This window comes from Sciurus carolinensis, chromosome 12 (assembly GCF_902686445.1).
Source record: "Sciurus carolinensis chromosome 12, mSciCar1.2, whole genome shotgun sequence".
NCBI classification, from domain to species: Eukaryota; Metazoa; Chordata; class Mammalia; order Rodentia; family Sciuridae; genus Sciurus; species Sciurus carolinensis.
The window spans coordinates 62,029,443-62,053,213 of NC_062224.1; the positions used below are offsets into that span (position 1 = coordinate 62,029,443).

General features: G+C 33.9%; 1 protein-coding gene across 1 annotated transcript in view; it reads left to right on the plus strand.

Moving 5' to 3' along the window:
- The window catches only part of Lin9 (lin-9 DREAM MuvB core complex component), a 77,667-nt gene that overhangs the window by 8,704 nt on the left and 45,192 nt on the right, over positions 1-23,771 (plus strand). Inside the window, exons 4-7 of the mRNA XM_047520871.1 lie at positions 820-924; positions 11,461-11,594; positions 12,945-13,070; positions 18,690-18,847. Coding sequence (XP_047376827.1) covers positions 820-924; positions 11,461-11,594; positions 12,945-13,070; positions 18,690-18,847 — 523 coding nt within the window. The remainder of the gene's footprint in view (positions 1-819; positions 925-11,460; positions 11,595-12,944; positions 13,071-18,689; positions 18,848-23,771) is intronic.

The window sequence follows — 23,771 nt, forward strand, 5'->3', positions numbered from 1 at the left end:
AGGGTAGAAGGAATTTATGGGCTATGAAGTGTGAAGACTCAGTGGGTTTAATTTTAATTTGGGCAGTTAGTTACTGACCAAATTTTGTTAGCCCTCTGTACACATTTCCCTTCTAAAAAGGCCTGAAAATCTTTCTTGAGTGGAGGAAAAGCCTTTTGAAAAAAGATGTGGGTCTTATTGGGCTGTTATTTCTGTTGTGTCTGTTCAAGAAACTTCTAAACCTAAGGTGAACTATAAATTTTTTTTTAAAATATTACCAATTAGTGTATTATGTACTTTTGCTACTTAAATTTTTTTTTAGTTCTAAATGTAGTTTTCAAGTATCTGTTATATGTATCTTGTATTTTTTCTTACAAATGGAAATTCAGTTAATAATTTTTGACAGCTGATTAATATAATATTATATACATTTAGGCATATTATTCTAGAGTCAGTTAAGGTCTTTGTCCCAGCCCAGCTTTATGCAGCAGACATGTAATACACCCTATTGGTATTAACCAACATAATTTGAACTGGAATTTCTGGAACTTATTTTCCTATCTTCATAATCCAACTCCCAGACTACTAAGGAGACTTAGAGTTTAGTTTTAGTTTAATCAGAGAAGTGTTTCATTTGTAAACACAGTGCATAAATATGTATTTTAATACTTTCTAAATCTAAGATTATTTGGCTTTGTGTACTTTGTATTACTTGTACTTAGTCCTTCTATTACTGCTGATAATCCAGAGTTAGCTATATTTTCCAAATATAGGATTATATTTTGGAACAAAAAATAAGGAGTATTCTGTTTCTTCATTAAATAAAAATTTATATCATAGCCTTTTAGAAATTCAAAACGAAGTCGACTCTTTTCTGATGAAGATGACAGACAAATAAGTACAAAGTCACCTAAAAGAAACCAGAGGGTTGCAATGGTTCCACAGGTATGTGTGTGCTAAAATTTTGTTTCATGTGAAAGGAAGTAAACAGTTGCTCAACATGATAAAGTTTATATTCATTCTTTTACATTTGTGTAACAATTTCTTTTCTTTAAATCAGTGCTGCTACTCAGCTTCTATTTTAGTGACCTAGAAAATTTTGTGGTTTTTTTGGTTGACTTTAAACCAGAGTAGAAAGCCAGTCATCATTCTGTAACCACGAAGATAGTGAACATTAAACAAATTTGATTTGGCAGTATGGAATCAGTTTGGAATTTTACATGGAAATAAATGGGGGAAATGTTTATCATAAAGAGAAATATTTTCTTTATCCAAAAGAGGAATATATAACATGAAATCAGATTTCCTTTTTTATTTTTATTTTTTGGAGGTACTGGGGGATCAAACCTAAGACCTTAGACATTGTCAAGCACTCCACCACTGAACTACATTCCCAACCCTTCTTTTGTATTTGTGACATTTTTTAAAAAACTCATTGGAGGCCTGGGGTTGTGGCTCAGTGGTAGAGCACTTGCCTGACATGTGTGAGACACTGAGTTTGATTCTCAGCACCGTATATAAATAAATAAAATAAAGGTCCATTAACAACTAAAAAAAAAAAAAAAAAAAAAAAAAACCTCATTGGACATGTAAGAATGGAAATTAGACAAGAAAATATTAACTTTAAAAATAATGTGATTTTTCTCTTATCAAATTTATAACTTGATATAATTATTCTTATTTTCATTATTTTTCAGAAAGTATTATAAAGCAAAAATTTTTTTCAATATACTAATAGAAGTTTCCCATCAAATAAAGACATGCCCAGTAATATGCCTTACTCCAAAAACTCTTACCTTTATGATAATCTTAAAAAGTAAAATATGTTCATGTTTTGTAGAATGAAAAAAATGCATATTAAACTTTTTTTAAGTATCAAGAACAAATGTATAGAAACACCTGACATGCAATTTAAAATTTTTATCTCATTGAAAGTAAAATGTATTGTGTTTCTTGGCTTGATAGGTATTGAATACAAGGTCAAGTGAATACAAGAATAGCTAAATAACAATTATGTTAAGACTTTGGAAGAACTGTGTCACTGGAAGTCTGGATGACTCACACATACAGAAAACTTTGGTCTTTATGATCCTGAAAAAGCCCTGGCCCAGCTTTATCTTCTGTCCTCTTTCTCAGGCACATTACTCCTTCTAGGAATGTTTCCAAAGTCCTTTCTACTTCTGAGCAGTACAGAACAATTATAAGACAAACATGATGTGAGATTTTTTTTACATATGGGAAAAGTTTTTATATCCTCCTGTTTTCTCTTTACTAGTCTTTATATCCCTCAGTTCTTTGCATTTTCATTTATGTGATGTGGTTTATTCTCTTACCCTTCTAGTCCTAGTCTTTAAATCTGTATGTTTTGACTGTATGTTTGTTTGTTTGTTTTTGTGGTGCTGGGGATTGAACCCAGGACCTTGCACTGCCAGGCAAGTGCTTTGCCTCTGAGCTACATCACTAGCTTCTCTGTATGTTTATTTAAAGGATACCATCCAAAACTCAAAAACTATGAAAATCAACTTGCATTGAGTACTTCCTATGTGCCAGATCCTGTTCTAAGCATTTCATATGTATTACTTTGATTTAATCTTCGGGCTGGGGATGTAGCTCAGTTGATAAAGTGCTTGCCTCACAAGCACAAGGCCCTGAGTTCAATCCCAAGCACCACACACACAAAAAAAGGAATATTAGATTTAATCTTCAACAACCCGATGAGATAGATTACTATTCTATTGCTCCCCATTTTGCAGATGAAAAAGCAGACATACAGAAGTTAAATATCTTGCTCAAGATCAGAAAGCTGGGAAGTGAAGGCTGATACTAAAATGGTAGGCAGCCTGTCTCCAGAGTTCTACTTTTTTAAATGAACAGGTTTATTGAGATATAATCACATATCAGATAATTCATCCACTTAAAAGAATATGCTTTAATACAAAAATATATTAAAAAGATAGTGCACCATGATCAAGTGGGTTTTATCCCAGGGATGCAAGGTTGGTTCAACATCCGGAAATCAATAAATGTCATTCACCATATCAACAGACTTAAAGTTAAGAATCACATGATTATTTCGATAGATGCAGAAAAAGCATTTGATAAAATACAGCATCCCTTCATGATCAAAACACTAGAAAAAATAGGGATAGTGGGAACATTCCTTAACATTGTAAAGGCCATCTATGCTAAGCCCATGGCCAATATCATTCTAAATGGTGAAAAACTGAAAGCATTCCCCCTAAAAACTGGAACAAGGCAGGGATGCCCTCTTTCACCACTTCTATTCAACATCATCCTTGAAACTCTAGCCAGAGCAATTAGACAAACCAAAGAAATTAAAGGGATACGCATAGGAAAAAAAGAACTCAAACTATCCCTGTTCGCTGATGACATATTATATATTTAGGGGAACCTGGAAATTCCACCAGAAAACTTTTAGAACTCAGATGAATTCAGTAAAGTAGCAGGTTACAAGATCAATGCTCATAAATCCAATGCATTTTTATACATAAGTGATGATTCTTCAGAAAGAGAAGTTAGGAAAACTACCCCATTCACAATAGCCTTGAAAAAAATAAAATACTTGGGAATCAATCTAACAAAAGAGGTAAAAGATCTCTACAATGAGAACTACAGAACACTAAAGAAAGAAATTAAAGAAAATCTTAGAAGATGGAAAGATCTCCCATGTTCTTGGATAGGCAGAATTAATATTGTCAAAATGGCCATACTACCAAAAGTGCTATACAGATTCAATGCAATTCCAATTAAAATCCCAATGATGTACCTTACAGAAATAGAGCAAGCAATTATGAAATTCATCTGGAAGAATAAGAAGCCCAGAATAACTAAAGCAATCCTTAGCAGAAAGAGCGAAGCAGGGGGTATCACAATACCAGATCTTCAACTCTACTACAAAGCAATAGTAACAAAAACGGTATGGTATTGGTACCAAAATAGACAGGTAGATCAATGGTACAGGATAGAGGACATGGACACAAACCCAAATAAATACAATTTTCTCATACTAGACAAAGGGGCCAAAAATATGCAATGGAGAAAAGATAGCCTCTTCAACAAATGGTGCTGGGAAAACTGGAAATCCATATGCAGCAGAATGAAACTAAACCCCTATCTCTCACCCTGCACAAAAATCGACTCAAAATGGATCAAGGACCTCAGAATCAGACCAGAGATCCTGCATCTTATAGAAGAAAAAGTAGGTCCAAATCTTCAACATGTTGGCTTAGGATCAGACTTCCTTAACAGAACTCCCATAGCACAAGAAATAAAGCAGGAATCAACAACTGGGGTAGATTCAAACTAAAAAGCTTTCTCTCAGCAAAGGAAACTATCAGTAATGTGAAGAGAGAGCCTACATAGTGGGAGAAAATCTTTGCCACTCATACTTCAGTTAGAGCACTAATTTCCAGAATATATAAAGAACTCAAAAAACTCTACACCAAGAATACAAATAACCCAATCAACAAATGGGCTAAGGAAATGAACAGACACTTCACAGAAGAAGATGTACAAGCAATCAACAGATATATGAAAAAATGTTCAACATCTCTAGTAATAAGAGAAATGCAAATCAAAACCACCCTAAGATTCCATCACACTCCAATTAGAATGGCGATTATCAAGAACACAAGCAACAATAGGTGTTGGAGAGGATGTGGGGGAAAAAGGTACACTCATACATTGCTGGTGGAGTTGCAAATTAGTGCAGCCACTCTGGAAAGCAGTGTGGAGATTCCTCAGAAGGCCTGGAATGGACCCACCATTTGACCCAGCTATCCCACTCCTCGGCCTATACCCAAAGGACTTAAAATCAGCATACTACAGAGATACAGCCACATCAATGTTCATAGCTGCTCAATTCACAATAGCTAGATTGTGGAACCAACCTAGATGTCCTTCAATTGATGAATGGATAAAGAAACTGTAGTATATATATACAATGGAATATTACTCAGCCATAAAGAATAATAAAATTATGGCATTTGCAGGCAAATGGATGTATTGGAGAATATCATGCTAAGTGAGATAAGCCAATCTCAGAAAAACCAAAGGACGAATGATCTCGCTGATAAGCAGATGATGACACATAATGGGGGGTAGGAGGGGATAGTGTTAGGGTTAGGGAGGGGGGCAAGAATGGAGGAAGGAAGGACTGTATAGAGGGAAAAGAGGAGTGGGAGGGGTGGGGGAAAGGGAAAAAATAACAATGAATCAAACAACATTACCCTATGTAAATTTATGATTACACAAATGGTATGCCTTTACTCCATGTACAGAGAAACAACATGTATCCCATTTGTTTACAATAAAAAAAGGACAACAACAACAAAAATAAAATGAAGAGTGTTACCAAAAAAAAAAAAAAGAATATGCTTTAATTGTTCTTAGTATATGCAGTCATCACCACAGTTTTAGAACATTTCATTACCCCAAAAAGAAACCTTGTGCCTACTAGTAGTCACTCCTCATTTTTCATTTGTTGAATAGATCTCCAAAGTGTAGTTGCTATAAGAATATTTACATTTAAAATTTGGAAGATACTATCAAATAATTATCCACAAAATTGTAATAGTTTGAATATATTTCCTCATGCCCAACAGAAGGGTCTTTAACAATTTTATTATATGTTACTGGATGTATATAATATACATTGGGTATACATCATTTATTTAATGAGACACCAATATCTTATTTAAAAATGTGGGTCACTACATAGAAATGGCACTTTTCGTTGTAAGAATATGTCATGGTAACTTGGTTGTTATTTATGCTAAACATGTCCTGAATTTCAAATTTATTATTTTTACATTAAAATTTTAATTTTCATACAGCCAGAGGAAGGAGAAGTTGTGCTCCATTTGTGTGCAATGTGTCAAAATGCATTCTGCTGTCATGTATAACTAATTAGAATAAAGTAAAAGAGAAAAATAAATTTTTTTAAAAAAGTTTCAAGTATGAGATCCTGAATGAATTCTAAAACAGAAAAATTGATACTAGTTTTTTTAAAAAAGTGGAATCCAAATAAAGTTCTTACTTTAATACTGTTATTTTGTGCTGACAATATAGCTCATCTCGTAGAGCACTTGCTTTGGAGGCAAAAATACCAGGGTTCAAATCCCTAGAGCGGCAGAATGGAGAGGAAAAAAAAAAAAAAAAGATAAAAAAAAATACTGTTATTTTGACAAATACACCATGATTATATAAGATGTTAACATTAGGGAAAGCTGGGTGAAAGGCAAATGGGAACTCTGTACAATCTTTGTATCTTTTCTGCAAATACACAATTTTTTCAAGCTAAAAAGTTTGTAATAAAGAATTGACCTCAATTTACCATCCTCCTAATCTTCTATTTCCCTTATTCAGTGATAGACACTATAATTAGTTTGATTATTCTTTTAAGACCTGTAGTCATAGGAAATATGTAACAGTATTTAACACTTGTAGTTTTTTAAAATGTAAATATTTTTCCAATTACACTTTAGCATCATTTCCCTGATAGTATTTCTTGCATCATTTTGTGTCTTTTTTTCCCCCCACCCAAAAGTTTTTGGGTTTTTTTGAGCCAGACAAAATGGTGCACACCTGTAATTGCACCTATTCAGGAGGCTGAAGCAGGAGGATCACAAGTTCGAGGCCAGCTTGGGCAATTTAGTGAGGCCCTGCCTCAAAATAAAAATAAAAAAGGCTGGGGATATTGCTCAGTGGTAGAGTGCCCTGGGTTCACTATCCAGTACCACAGAAAAAATACTTTTTCCTTGAGATCTGGCCACATTGATACATAGGCAAACAGAATTCAGTATTTTGCTTCTTTTTACCAATGTATAATATTCAATCTTATAGCACACCATAATTTATTTACAAGTTCTCACATTTGGGAGCATTTAAATAGTTTCTAAGTTTTCACTCTTACAAACAATGCTGCAGTGAACATCCCAAGCATGTTTGTATAAATTTGCAAATGTTTTTCTAGGACAGATGCCTAAAATGTGGAATTACTGGATCATAGGGTATGCACATTTAAAGTTTTTAAAGTAGTGCCAAATTATGTTTTCAACCAGCAATATAGCAGAGTCCTAATTTTCCCAGATGCTGGCCAACTCAGCATATAACCAAACTTCCAGATTTTTCTAATCTGATATGTAGAAATAAACTCTCCCCTCTAGTACTGGGGATTGAATCCAGGGCCACTCTACCATTGAGCCATATCCTGGGCTCTTAATACTTTTTATTTTGAGACAAGGTCTCAGTAAGTTGCCAATTCTGGCCTCAAATTTGGGATTCTCCTGCCTCAGTCTGTTGAGTAGCTGGGATTACATGTGTGTGCCACTGTGCCTTGTTTCTGTTGGCATTTCATCTGTGAGTGAGGTTGAGATACAATTCAAAAACTATTTCTTCTGTAAATTGTCTTTCTCCTGTTTTTCTGTTGGATTTTGGTTGTTTTCTTGCTACTAATAAGACTTTTTTGTATGTATTAAGAATATTAACCCTTGCCTGTTTATATTGGTTATAATTTTCTTTTTTAGTTCATGTTTTGCTTTTGCTTTTATATTGTCCAACAAGCAGGATTTTATAAAAATTTAAGGATCAAATATAACTTTGCTTTTTATAACTTCTTGAGTTTTTCATGCCTGGAAAGGCCTAATTCCCTAACCTAAAATTTATAGTTTCAGAATTCTTTGATATTTCCTCTTACTTCATTTTTTTAAATGTTTAAATCTTTAATACATTTGGAACTTATTTTGGATTAAGGAAGGAAGGAAAACTGCAACCTATTTTTTTTCTCCCAACTTCTATTAGTTGACCAGGTAATATTTATTATAATCCAGCTTTTATATATTGATTTAAAATGCTTTCTTCATCACAAACTAAATTCATATATATATATATATGGGGTTACTTCTAGGCTTTCTATTTCTATGTCTAGTATGTCTCTTTATGTGCTAATATCAAATTATTTTTACATGACTTTGTTATGTTTTAATGTCTGGCAAGATATTATATATTATTATTTTTTTAGATTTTTTTGCTAAGTATTCTTGTGCATTTATTTTTCCATATGAACTTCAAGAATCGACTTGAATAGGAAAAAAATTTATTGTATTTTTATTGAGATTGCATAATATTATAAACTGATTTGTAGGAAATGCCATATATGTAAAATCAAGACTACCTATCCAAGAATTGGTTGTGATTCCACTTATTTTAGTCCTTAATTGCTTTCAATAGTTAATTTTTTTTCCATTTCTTTGCACATTTCTTAGGTATATTCTTAGGTACTTAATTTTTGTTCTTATCATTTTTGCTACCATAAACAGGATTTTTCTTGTTTTTGCTCCATCCCCCCTACTGGGGATTGAACCCAGAGGTGCTGTACCACCAAGCTACATCCCCAGCCCTTTTTATATTTTATTTTGAGACAGCATCTCTCTGAGCTGCTGAGGCTGGCCTCGAACTTGCAGTCTTCCTGTCACATCCTCCTGAGTTGCTAGGATTAACAGGTGTGTGTACTCAGCTTTTCTTGTTTTATTATCTAACCCATTCTCATTTATTTTTAGAAAAGACAGTGATTTTTATATTGACTCTTTTTAGGATACTGATTTTTACATATCAAATTTGTATGCACCTACTTTATTAAATTTCTTAATGATTACAGTTGATTTTTTTTTTTCCCACGTTTCTGGGGCAGTCATGTCACTTGCATATAGTGGTAATTATCTCTCTGTTTTTTATTCCTATTATCTATTTGGCCAATTCCTTCAAAATCGTGTTTAAAAATAATGGTAATAGTTTATATCTTGTTCATATTCCTCACTTTAATTAAACTGCTTTTAGTATTTTATTTTTTAGTACCAGGGATTGAACCAAGGATGCTTAACCACTAAGCCACATCCTCAGCCCTCTGTATTTTTAATTTTGAGACAGGATTTCTCTAAGTTGCTTAGGGCCTCACTAAATTGCTGAGGTTAGCTTTGAACTTGAAATCCTTCTGCCTCAGCCTCCCTAGCCACTAGAATTACAGGTGTATGCCACACGCTCCCAGCTGTTTTTGGTATGTTAACATTAAGAATGATACTGATTTCTTTTTCCCCCAGTACTAGAGATTAAACCTAGGCCCTCAACTTGCTAGGCAGGGGTTTTACTACTGCACTACATCTCCAATCAAATACAGTTTTTTGGACTGGAGTTTAGAGAAATGTGTTTTATCAAGTGTCTTAGTCTGTTTTCTGTTGCCATAATTGACTACCAACAACTGATTATTTATAAAGAAAAGAAGTTTATTTTGGCTCATGGTTCTGGAGGTCTTAGAGTGTAGTATTGGCATCTGCTCAGCATCTGATGAGGGCCTTCTTGCTCTGCTGGATCATGGCACAGCAGATCATATCACATGCCAACACAGAGCCAGGGTGCCAGAGAGATCTTGCTTTTATAACAAAGCCACTCTCAACTACCCATTAATCTGTGAGTGGATTAATCCATTCATAAGGGCAGAGCCCTCATGATCTAACACACCTCTTAAAGGTCCAGCCTCTCAAATACCATTAACTTGTGATTTGGGGAATTAAGTTTCTAACACATGAAATTTAGTGGACACATTCAACCTATTGCATCAAGTTATGAAAGGATCTATTTATTTTTATTTCTTTGATCTGTCTAGTTAAAGGTTTCTTGATCTTTTCAAAGAATTTGTGGTTTCACTGATTTTTAAAAAAATTTTTTTTCTATTTTTCTTATTTCTGCTTTAATCTTATTTCCTTCTTTCAGGTTGCTTTGTATTTATTTTGCTTTCCTTTTTCTTGTTTCTTAAGATGGAAAGGTAGTGCTGTGGTTTGTTTCCCCACAGTTTCATGTGTTGAAATATAATCCCTACTGTGAGGTATGAAGATAATAGAAACTTCATCTGATATGGTGTTTAAATGTGGGGCTTTTGGGATGTGATTAGATTTAGATAAAGTCATGGGGTGGGGCCTCCATGATTGAATCCTCTTGACTTTATAAGAAGATGGAGAAAGACCAGACCAATGCTTAGACACACAATCCACAAGCTCCCTGACTTTTACCACATAATGCCTTGCATTGCCTTGGGACTCTGTGTCAAGAAGCCATCACCAAATGTAGCCCCTTGACCTTGGACCCCCAAAACTGTAAGCTGAAATAAACCTCTTTATAACTCACCTACTCTATAGTACTGTGTTATTGGCAACAGAAAAAAAGGTTAATACTGGTAGTTTGAGATCTTTCTTCTAATAGAGTTTAGACTTAAAGCTAAAGTATAAATTAAATTTTCCTCCAAGCATTATATTAGCTCTATCATGAAATTTTTGGTATGTTGTATATTTGTTTTTTCAGGAATCTATTTCTGTTCTAGTAAGTCTGGGTTTGGTTTTGTTTTTGATACTGAGGATTAAACCCAGGGGTGCTTAACCACTGAGCCACATCCCCAGCACTGTTTATATTTTGTTTTGAGACAAGGTCTCGCTAAGTTGCTTAGGGCTTCCCTAAGTTGCTGAGATCCTCCTGCCTCGGTCTCCCAAGCCGTTGGAAATTACAGGCGTGCACCACTGCGCCCAGCCTGTTAAGTTTGTTTTTAACGGGTATTATTCAGATGTCTTTAGCATCAACGGAAGTGACTTTTCTTATTTTGATTTATTAATAATGGAAATGCATTAATACTTTCCTATTACTGTATCATCCTTATATATTTGATATGAATCCCACTGGGTTGTGTTGTATTCTTTTGATGCTCCAATGTTAAAGTTTTGTTTTTTAATTAAGCTTTATTAAGGATTTTAAAAATCTATATACATGAATGATATTTTCTGAAGTTTTCTTTTATTATACTTTGGCAGCTTTTATCATCATGTTGACTTAACACTAGGGAAATTTTTTTTCTTTCTTCAATAATCTAAAATATTTGGATGGCATTAGAGTTCTCTGACCTGGTATAGAGTTCACTTCTGGGCCTAGTGCTTATCTGCATGCATATGTGCATTCCCTCTTTTTGCCTTCTCAGCAGAGTACCTTTGCTATTTTTATTTTTTTGATTGCTGGGAATTGAACCCAGGACCTCACGCATGCTAGGTAAGTGTTCTGCCACTGAGCTACACACCTGGCCCAGCAGAGTTCCTCTTACTGAACTCTTTTGACCCATGACGGGTAGGAATATTTCATATAACTCCCTTCTTCCTATATATTTAAATTGATAATGTGTTGCACAATGTGAACATGGTGGGGGTAAACATTTCATCTTCTGGTAAGACTATGTTATGAAACTTAAGGCTTTAACTTTGTCAGAAATAATCAGGATGTTTGTTTATTAAACAATAATTTAAAAATTTCATGTTAAGTACTATAAAAATTTTTGAGTACTTAAATATAACTTACCTTTTTTATTCACTGTTTTAAATGTTCATTTTTACTTAATGGAGCTATAATTTATCTTTTTTTTTAATCATATAGAAATTTACAGCAACAATGTCAACACCGGATAAGAAAGCTTCACAGAAGATTGGTTTTCGGTTACGGAACCTACTCAAGCTTCCCAAAGCACATAAATGGTGCATATATGAGTGGTTCTATTCAAATATAGATAAGTATGTATCATGGCTTATATCATGAATGTTACCTGAACTAGAAATTTTAAGTTTTTCAAATGTTATGAGCTGCAACTTTTCTATAGGTCTGTTTTGATCTTAGATCTTATTTTTTCTGAGTTCACTTTTCTTTTTCTCTCTTTTTTCTTTTCTTTTTATGCATGGTCTTCTTATTATTATCCAGGCTGGTCTCAGTTCCTGGGCTTAAATGATTCTTCTATCTCAGCCTTCCAAGTAACTGGAATTACTGGTGTATGCCACCAGCAGTTGAAACCAGTTTTCTATTCCTCATTTCAGTTGGATTCATTTCTATTTTTCATCGTTTTCTACCCTATCCCTTTGGGGGAAGTAGTTATATATTTTTGTTAAAAATTAAATGAAAGTATAATTTCTACATTATAGTTAACAAAGACTATAGAGATACCCTAATCAAAGCTCCATTATTTGCAATGAATGAGATTTATTTTATAAATCTACTGCTAGTGTAATAATATAGAAACTATTACTAATGGTAAAAATGACTCAATAAGATGTTTTAGGAGGGTAGTCTTTATATTTTAGGAATGATGCTTAAGCACTTTATTTATACGTAAGTTTTTAAGTAAAAGAGATTTGGCTGAAATCTTGTTATTTGAAATTAGAAGTTAATGAGGAAAAGTTCTGATTTCTAATCCATCCTTGTATGTCTGTTATTGGTGCATATTATGCTAGCTGTTTATCTTTACTTTCCTTCTAGTTTCCAAACCATTACCTACTCTGAAGCTTGTGAATCTGAGGGGTGTACTTTGAGCCCAAGGCACTATTGTATCATTGGCTAGACTGGATTCCTGGTTTCTCACACTGGAATAGTATTTTTTTTTCCCCCACAGCTTATGAAAGCTTTCAGGGTATCTTAGTGTGATCTGAGTTCTTCTGGGATTCCCTAAAACTAATCTAATCCTCTGGCATCCTCCAGGGTTAGTCACAAAGAGTGATATATTACCCTTGGGACAAAGATACTTTATTAAAGCTGGCATTATTGCTTGTCTTTACCAGATATAATGCCTGGACCAGGACAGCATCCCAAAATATATAGTCATATAGATGATTGAACAAAATCAGTTTCTTCTGGAATCTCAATCACAGACAGTATTTCTTGAATAACTTACATACGTTAGTTGTTTCACAGTGCCAAGGATTTAGTTTTAATATTTTGAATTTGTATCTGTTTTGTCTATAGATAAGGTCAGTGTGAAAGTTTGACATTTTGTGATTAGTATGGTGTGGAAAATTGGAAGGCATATTTTGAATTTTGTGTCTGTTAAGAAAATAATATGTATTAACCAATAAAATACCATTTCTATTTTACAGACCACTTTTTGAAGGTGATAATGACTTCTGTGTATGTCTAAAGGAATCTTTTCCTAATTTGAAAACAAGAAAATTAACAAGAGTAGAATGGGGAAAAATCAGGCGGCTTATGGGAAAACCACGGAGGTAAAAAGTGATTTTTTTAAAAAATAAAAGTAATAAATAGGTGATAGTATCACTATATTAACTATGTATGTATGTATGTATGTGTATGTGTATGTGTGTGTGTGTGTGTGTGTGTGTGTTACTAGGGATTGACCCAGTTCTTTGCTCTACCATTGAGCTACATCCTTAGTCTTTTTTATTTTTTGTTTTGAGGCAAGTTGCTGAGGCTGGCCTTGAACTTGCAGTTCTCCTGCCTTAGCCTTCCTACTCACTGGGATTACAGGTGTGCACCACTGTACTTAGCCATTAATTTTTTTTTTAATCTTTTAGATAACTAGAATAATTTTCAGAATACATTATATGTCAATTATATTCTGTTAACTAACTTTAATGAAGGTGCTTTTTATATTTATCATCTTATGATTAAATGTACAGTTTTCGTTCTGAACACAGGTTTTAAGCATAATTCTGTTTTGTTTTGTTTTAAATATTTTTTGTTGTAGATGGACACGATACCTTTATTTTATTTATTTTTTGTTGTGCTGAGGATTGAACCTAGTGCTTCACACATGCCAAACAAGTGCTCTACCACTGACCTACAGCCCCAGCCCCATAAATATGTTTTAAACATAATTATAATTATGTTTTTACTTTATATAAAACATTTGAAAAGTTAATCTATCCAGTGTTACCTTTTCAAAATGTTTTTTCATGCAAAATGACTTTCCCTTTTCTAGTGTTATCTTGGTAACACATTAGAAACTTTATATTACTTTTGAGTGAAATTTTGAAATATGTCAGAAGCAGAATTAGATTATTCTTTGTCTGCTTAGTAAAAGCATGTGTAAGACTTTTTCTTTTCAATGGTGGGAAAGTTCAAGAAAGGCCTAGAAATATAAAGTGACTTAGACAAATAGAAATGGAATTTAGTTTTAATAACCTCTGTAGATGATGATGAAATGCAAGGAGACCCAGAAGCTCGGAAGGCTGAGGCAGGAGGATCCCAAGTTCAAAGCCAGCCTCAGCAGTGGTGAAGCACTAAGCAACTCAGTGAAACCCTTTGTCTAAAAAAAAAAAAAAAATACAAAATAGGGCTGGCGGTATGACTCAGTGGTCGAGTTCCCCAGAGTTCAATCCCCGGTATCCCACCCCCCAAAAAAAAAATGCAAGGAGAAATTTCTAATTGAGGGTTGGAGACTTTAACTCAATGATAGAACTCTTGCTTAACATGCATGAGTCCCTGGATTCAATCCCCAGCACCACAAAAAAAAAAAAAAAAAAAAAAAAGAAAGAAAGAAAAAGAAAAAGAAATTTTAATTGAACTTCTAATAGTATTTTATCTGTCTTATAAGATGATCTCGCTGATGATGTTTTTAATATTTTCAACATTTATAAGAACAAAATTAAAATTTAGTTTGTTACTTGGTGTGTTTCATACAGAAAATATATGATCTCAGGCTATTTGGGATTTTTTGGATGGATTTTGTGTGTTTTAGCATATTGAGCTACACTATTTCTAATTATAGAAGATAGGATATTAGTCACTATTTATTTTACTACTTTAATTCTGTAGTTTTTTTGAGTACATATTTCTCTTGTTAATTTATCCTCTATTCTTTTACCATAACATTACTTAATCTTATAGTCCTTTAATTCATCAAGGCTAATTGAAAGTTGAGGTCTTTTTTCAACAACAGTTTACACTTTTTCTTTCCCTAAAGAAGTCGGAATATAATTCATATTATTCACACAATATACTTTTTGAAATATTCTAATCTTAAAAATCAACTGGTAAACTACATCCAGTTAGAAGATAAAAAGGAGCTGGCACAGTGAGTGGCACATTGCCTATAATCCCAGTGACACTGGCGGGCTAAGGTAGGAGGACCAAAAGCTCAAGGCCAGCCTGGGGAACTTACTGAGACCCTGTCTCAAAATTAAAAATGAAAAGGGCTGGGATTGTAACTCGGTGGTAGAATGCCCCTGGGTTCAATCCCCAGTACCACAAAAAAAAAAAAAAAAAAAAAAAAAAGAGGAAGATACAAATACACCTGAACAAGTGGGAAGACACCCATGACTCAGAAAAGAAGACACAACATCCTAAATTCATCTGTAAATTAATCAGTCCCAATGAAAGTATCAGTAACCTCTTTTTTTTTTCTTTTAAGCTAATAATTCTAAAATTCACATTTGAAAAGGAAAAATCAAATAGAGAAATTCTGAAAAAACAACTAATGAAGAGAGACCAATTTATCAGCTGCTAGTTGAAGTATTGAAATAATCACTAGGATTATTGAAAACATAAGGGCTAGAGTACAAAATAGGTTAAGTGACCATAATTAAAACTGTGAGAGTGGTACATAAATAGAAAATGAATTAAAAATAAACAGTCCACACACAATCATGGAAGTCTATTGGAATTTAGTAAAAACAGTTACAGTGGTTACCTCTCAAGTACATGGAGAAGGAGAATGGATTATTGTTTGGTTTGGTACTATGGATTAAATCTGGGTTTGTTTTACCTTTGAGCTATCACCCCAGCCCTATTTTATTTTTATTTTTTTGAGACAGCATCTCACTAAGCTGCTGAGGCTGGCCTCGAACTTGCGATCCTCCTGCCTCAGCCTGGGATTATGGGCACACACCACCATGCCCAACCGATTATTTAATGGAGATTGAAAGTATTGTGTAGGGCTGGAGTTGTGGCTCAGTGGAAGGGCACTTGCCTAGCTAGTGTGAGGCACTGGGTTCGATCCTCAGCACCACATGTAAATAAATTAATTAAATAAAGATCCATGGACAACTAGAAAAAAAAATATATATATATAAAAGAGAAAGTACTGTGTATAAATCTAGAGAAAAAACAAGTGGGTCTCATACCTTATACCAGGAAAAAATTGAAAAAAGATAAAAGATTTAAATGTTTTAAATGAAACAACAAAACTATTGGAGAAAAACAGCATTTTGTGTATCTTGAATTGGAAAGTGTTTTTCTAATAGGCCCTAAAGCTAGGAGCCATAAGAAAATATCAATAAATTTGACATCCTAAAAATAACGTTTTTCATGACCAAGAAACAACAAAAAGTCAAAAGATAGCAACAGAAATATCTATAATTTTTATTACAGAGGGTTAACTCCCTAATTTGTAAAGAACTCCTTAAGTCATAGGAAAAAAATCAAATAACTCATAGTAAAAACTGATTATAAATAGATAATCCAAAGGAAAGGAAAAAAATAGCTCTTAATATGAAAAAATTGCAGTTTTCCTCATGGAGAACTCCAAATTAGGGCTGGGGTTGTAGCTCAGTGGTAGAGTACTTGCCTAGTATTGTGTGAGGTACTGAGTTTGATTCTCAACCCTGCATTTAAATAAATAAAGGTTTATCAACAATAAAAAGAAAAGTCAAAATCAAAATATGCTGGAATACTGTTTTTTAATTTTCAAATTGACAAAGTTCAGAAAGTTTACCATATTGGGTTGGCAGTGTTAGGATAAAATAGTTATTTTTATGTTTTGCTGCTGAGAGATTACTTGTATATAATCTCTGTGGGGGAAAATTTGATAAAAATTGGTCAAATTTACAAATTTTCATATTCTTCAACCTAACTGTTCTGAGTTCATACCACAGAAATACTTGCACATACGTGAAATGACATGTGCAAAGGTACTTATTACGGTACTATTTATAGTAGCAAAAGATTGGCAACGATCTAAATGTCCATAAATTTGGGAAAGATTAAAACATGTTACTTAGAATAGAAAATTCTGAAACCATTTAATGTAAAACAAAAACATGAACTGAGAGTGTAGTTCAATGGTAGAGTACAGGCTTAGCATGTGCAGAACCCTGGGTTCGATACATGGCAACAGAAACAAAAACAGAGGATGCTCTTTGTGTATTGGTAATAGATTAATTGATATATTAAGAAAGAAATGCAGAATACTTAACAGCATATTGTAGCCATTGAGAGAAGTAGAGGAAGAACATAAGCTTTTTTTTTTCCTTGTATATGCATAAAATATCAATGAAAGACAGAAGAAATGTATAATAATGGTTCTCTGGGAAGCAGACTGGGTAATTGAGGAACATGGATATTAAAATTTTCAGTACCTTTTGAAAATCTTTTAAATTGAAAACCATGTAAATACATTAAACATGCAAAATATTATGTTTAAATAAAATTTGACTGATGGAAGCATGTATATGATATCCAGAATATGTGAAGAATGCTTCAAAATTCAGTCAAACTTAAATAGCCCAGTTAGCAAATTGGCAAAAGATTTAAATGATGCTTTACCATAGATATAAAGATATTGGGCCGTGCACGGTGGCACACACTTGTAATCCCAGCAACTTGGGAGGCTGAGGCAGGAGGATTGTGAGTTCAAAGCTAGCCTCAGCAAAATCGAGGTGCTAAGCAACTCAGTGTGATCCTGTCTCTAAATAAAATATGAAATAGAGTTGGGGATGTGACTCAGTGATCAAGTTCCCCTGAGTTCAATCCCTGGTATCCACCTCCACCAAAAAAAAAAAAAAAAGATTGAATAAGCACATAGAATGATGTTCAACATCATTAGTTCTTAATAAGATACAAATTAAACTGCAATGTCCAAAATTTACAAGACTGAACATACCAATTGTTGGTGAGGATATAGGGAAACTTACAGTCTCCTACACTGATGGTGGGAATGTAAAATGGAAAACAGTTTGGCTCTCCTAGGTGGAGTGGAATGAAAGGATATGTTTATACAAAAACTCATACACTAATGTTCATATCAACTTTTTTTTGTGTGTGTGGTGCTGGGGATCGAACCCAGGGCCTTGTGCTTGCAAGGCAAGCACTCTACCGACTATCTCCCCAGCCCTCAACTTTTCAATAGCAAACTGAAAGCAGCCCAAATGTCTGAACAAATTATGAATATACAGTAGAATATTATCCATAAAAAGAATGTACTGTTGATACATGGCAACAACATGGAACTTGTGAACCTCCTGCCTCATCCTCCCAAGTAGCTGGGATTACAGTTTTGCACTCTGCTAAATGCTTTGATTCATCTTAGAATTTGAAAATGGAGGTAAGATGGGCCCTAGAGTTAAAAGTGAATTCATTATTCATACTTAAAGGCAGGAAGTATGATTAATTAAAAGTTCATATAGGGGCTGGGGAGATAGCTCAGTCGGTAGAGTGCTTGCCTTGCAAGCACAAGGCCCTGGGTTCGATCCCCAGCACCCAAAAAAAAAAAAAAAAAAAAAAAAAAGTTCATATACTGGCAGGTCTCATCTTTAAATCTACATTGGTATGCTTACTGGTTCAGAAAGAAAATGTCATATTCTTTAGAATATTGAATTCAACTTTATCTTTAAAAGGAGACCTAGGCTCCAGTTTTGTCAAAGGATGGTGAACAAATCCTACTTTGTAGGAGGAATAATCTAGAGCTACATATCTTTGTCTTGCAACACTCTGTTTTTTTTTTTTTAATTAAAAGTAATTTACAGAGAAATAATTTCTACATTCCCATTTTTAAATATAGCACTCAAAAAATGAGAAGGAGAAGGAAACAGTGAGATGGATGGTCAGACATTAAGTTTCTGTGTAGGATAGTTATCAGTTTATATGATTTTTATAATTTATTCTAGATGTTCTTCTGCATTTTTTGAGGAAGAGAGATCAGCATTAAAACAGAAACGGCAGAAAATAAGACTCTTACAACAAAGGAAAGTTGCAGATGTTTCGCAATTCAAAGATCTCCCAGATGAAATTCCTTTGCCCCTGGTTATTGGAACCAAAGTTACAGGTAAGTGAAGAAGATGAGCTTGTTACTATTGTGACTTGTCATTTTTAGACAAGATAATCCCTATTAGAGATTTAAAAAGATAAAGATTCTGCAGTAATTTACTGTATATGTTACTCTCTTTTCATATATGAAATACACTTTTTAAAGTAATCAGTATACTGGTTCAAATTAACATGCACAGCATAAACTAAAGCAAACTACTATGAAGATAAAATTTTAAATTCATTAAAATAAGTACAGCTAAGAATTGTTAAAATTTTTAAAAAATTTCTCAGGAGGCTGAAGCAGGAAGATTGCAAGTTGGAGGTCAGCCTCAACAACTTAGTGAGATCCCATCTCAAAATAAAAATAAAAAAGGGCTGGTGGGTGAAGCCCAGGGGTAGAGCACCACTGGGTTCAATCCCCAGTGCCCTCCCATACACACACTTGTACTCTAATTAATTAACTTTTAAAATTTTTAATTTATTCTTTTTTGCCTCTACATCATTTGTTTTCCTTTCCTAACCATCCTTGTCTAAGGTAGCTCAGAAAAACCATTGTTCTTACAGCCTTTGGATCTAGAAATAGTCCATTCCTAATAACTGAATAAAACTAAATTATTTAGTAGATAGTTGGCTCAAAATTTTGTAAGGTAAAACCAGGCATGGTAGCACACTCCTATATTCTCAGCTACTCAGGAAGCTGAAATAAGGGATTACAAAGTAAGATGCCAGCCTGGGCAACATAACTATCAAAAAAAAAAAAAAAAAAAAAACCTCATAAAGTGTAAAAACTGTCAATTTTATAGATGTGATTCTTTGTATATATCTGGGATTATATGAGAACTCAGTAGTTTCTACTCCGTTTTGTTCTGAACCTAAACCTACTCTAAAATATATATTTTTAAAAGTTACTCAATAAATTTAAAACATCATATCACCATATGTACCAAGAAAAAATAACAGTCCTATCAAATAAATACCACTCATTCATTTGTACTAGAACTGGAATTTCCTTAACCTGTTAAAGTTCATATACAAAACTACTGACTGCTATATACTTATTAATGAAGTTTTTTAATGTTTTGCTATTAAAATTAGGAATGATGTAAGGATGCTCACCATTTCTATTCAACATTCTATTGGAGTGCTATGAAGCAAGATTACAGAATAGAAATAGATCCGCACTCAATGTAGGCAGTTGGCTTCATAATGGCACCAAAGCACTTCTGTGGAAGGATTAGATACCTGTATGGAAATAAACTTAATCTAAGGGTGACCAATGGGTTGAACATAAAAGCTGAAACTACAAAGCTTCTAGAATCAAGTACAGGAAGACATCTGTGTCATCTGAGCGTAGGCAAAGATTTCTTGGTGTGGACAAAGAGTTACCAAAAACACAAAAGATAATTCAACTTTATTTAAATTAAAATCTTCTATGCATTAAAGGGCACCATTAGGAAAATAATAGGCAAACCACAGACTGGGGGGAAAAAATGATTCCAGGACATACCTGAAAAAGGACTTAAACTAAAAAATATAAAGAACTTTATAAATTGGTATTAAAAAGACAATTTGATTTTTAAAAATATAGCAAACCTTTGAATAGACATTTAGCATTTCCCAAAGAAAGATCAGTGAATAGCCTTTTTTGGCACATGAAATGCAAATTGGCAAAAATATGGAACTTCCATATCTTTGTGGGATTATAAAATGGTACATACCACTTTGGAAAAAAGCATGACAGGTTTTTGTTTTTGTTTTTTTATAAAATTAAATACCTGCCCTAATTTCCAGTGATTCTGCTTCTAGGCATTTCCTTAGAGAAGTGAAAAACAACTGTCCACATGATAATTTGTACAAGAAAGTTCATGGCATCTTTCAAGCCCTCTAATCATTCTAATCTTACAGCCAAAGTTGGAATCAACCCATCATCAGGATACTAGATAAACAAAATGTAATTTCTTGGAGTGGAATACAACTCAACAGTAAAAAGAAATGAGCTATTGACATTATGCTGAGCCAAAGAAACTAAACATGCTTACATCGTATGCATTGTATTGCTCCATTTATACAAAGTTAGAAAATGGGCAACACTAATTCATGCTGAAAAAAATCAGGAAAAAATGGTTGTTTCTGAAGAGGGACTTAACAGGGAAGAAGGAACCTTCTGAAGTGATTACCATTCTGTAACATAGTAAAGGTGTTTTTTTATGGATATATTCAAAATGAAAAGGACTGGGGATGTAGCTAATTGGTAGAGTGGTTCAATCCCCCAGTACCACAAACAAACAGTGACTGAACTTAAAAAAAAAAAACCAGGAGTTTTAAGGTATTCAAAGTGATAAAAAATTTGAATGGCAGAGAAGTGTCCAGATATGAAACTTTAGCTACATACAAATATCAATTACTCTGAACTCTGTGAAGTGAAAGAAATTACTTGAAAAAGGATTAGTCCCAAGTGTTCAGTTCTTCAGATATCTCAACAAATTGATACAGATACATTAAAATAGTTTGGAAATTATAATCTAGAGCTTATATATCTTTATATATGTTCGTATATGTTTGTGTGTGTGTGTGTGTGTGTGTGTGTGTGTGTGGAAATTTTTTTTCAAGTGCTCTAATCATTCACTTATTACTTTACTCAAAAGAATAGAATCAGGCTACTAGTGGAGCTCAGTGGAGAGCACTTGCCTGGCATGCACAAGGCTGAGTTTGATCCCCAGCACCACATGCACACAATAAGAATAGAGCTCTAAAAACATATTATTTATCTCAGAATGACCATAAATGGTATATTTGTTTTATTTTTTTTTAATGTTTTCTTTCTTCTTTATTTTTTATTCTTTTTATATATACATGACAATAGAGTGTATTTTGACATATTATACATGCATGGACTATAATTCTAATTAGGATCCCATTTTTGTGGTTGTACATAATGTGAAGTTTCACTGGTCATGTATTCATAGAGAAACATAGGAATGTTATGTCCAATTCATTCTTTTCTTTTCCCACCCCTCCTCCCTTCCCTTCATTCCTCTTTGTCTAATTAACTGAACTTCTATTCTTCCCTTTCCGTCTCCTTCCCATTGTGTGTTAGTATCTGCATATCAGGGAGAACATCTGGCCTTTGGTTTTTTGGGGATTGGCTTATTTCACTTAGCACTTAGCATGATAGTCTCCAGTTCCATCCATTTACCGGCAAATGCCATAATTTCATCTTCTTTATGGCTGAGTAATATTTCATTGTGTATATATACCATTCATCTGTTGAAGGCACCTAGGTTGGTTCCAAGCTTAGCTGTTATGAATTGAATGGCTATAAACGTTGATATGACCACATAACTGTAATATGCTGATTTTAAGTCCTTTGGGTATATACGAAGGAGTGGAATAACTGGGTCAAATGGTGGTTCCATTCCAAGTTTTCTGAGGAATCTCCATACTGCTTTCCAGAGTGGTTGCACCAATTTGCCATCCCACCAGCAATGTATGAGTGTACCCTTTTCCCCCACATTGTCACCAACATTTATTGTTATGCTCTTGATAATTGCCATTCTGACTCAAGTGAGATGGAATCTCAGTGTAGTTTTAATTTGCATTTCTTTGATTGCTAGGGATGTTCAAAATTTTTTCATATATTTGTTGACCATTTGTATTTCTTTTATGAAGTACCTGTTTAGTTCCTCTACCCATTTATTGACTGGGTTGTGTTTTTGATGTTGAGTTTTTTTATGTATCCTGGAGATTAATGCTCTATCAGGTGGCAAAGATTTTCTTCCAATCTATAGGCTCCGTCTTCATGTTCTTGATTATTTCCTTTGCTGTGAAGAAACTTTTTAGTTCGATAACCATTCCATTTCCTGATTCTTGATTTTACTTCTTATGCTTTAGGAGTCTTGTTGAGAAGTGGGTTCCTAAGCCAACATGATGGAGAGTTGGGCCTACTTTTTCTTCTAGTAAGTGCAGGTTCTCTGGTCTAATGCCTATGTTCTTGATCCACTTTGATTTGAATTTTGTGCAGGGTGAGAGATAGGGTTCAATTTCATTGTGGTGCATATGGATTTCCAGTTTTCCCAGCTCCATTTGTTGAAAAGCTATCTTTTCTCCAGTGTATGTTTATGGCACCTTTGTCTGGTATGAGATAACTGTATTTATGTGGGTTTGTCTCTGTGTCTTCTCTTCCATTGGTCTTCCTGTCTGTTTTGGTGCCAATACAATGCCATTTTTGTTACTTCAAGTGTAGTATAATTTAAGGTCTGGTATTATGGTGCCTCCTGCTTCACTTTTCTTGATAAGGATTGCTTTGGCTATTCTGGGCCTTTTATTTTTACAAATGAATTTCATGACTGCCTTTTCTGTTTCTATGAAGAATGTCATTGGAATTTTAATAGGGATTGCATTAAATCTGTATAACACATTTGGTAGTATGACCATTTTGACAACATTAATTGTGGGAGGTCTAAGAATGTGGGAGATCTTTCCATTATCTAGGGTTTTCTTCAATTTCTTTAGTGTTCTGTAGTTTTCATTGTAGCGGTCTTTCACCTCTTTTGTTAGATTGATTCCCAAATATTGTTTGTTTATTAGTACCAGGGATTGTCCTGAGGGGCACTTAACCACTGAGTCACATCCCCAGCCCCTTTATATATTTTATTTAGAGACAAGGTCTTACTGAGTTGCTTAGGGCCTTGCTAAGTTGCTGAGGCTGGCTTTGAACTCACAGTCTTCCTGCCTCAGCCTCCCGAGCTTCTAAACAAAATCATGTTGTCAGTAAATAGGGATAGTTTGAGCTCTTTTCCTATTCATATCCCTTTAACTTCTTCATTTTGCCTAATGCTCTGGCTGGAGTTTCAAGGACTATGTTGAATAGAAGTGGTAAAAGAAGGCTTCCTTGTCTTGGTCCCATTTTTAGAGGGAATGCTTTCCATTTTTCTCCATTT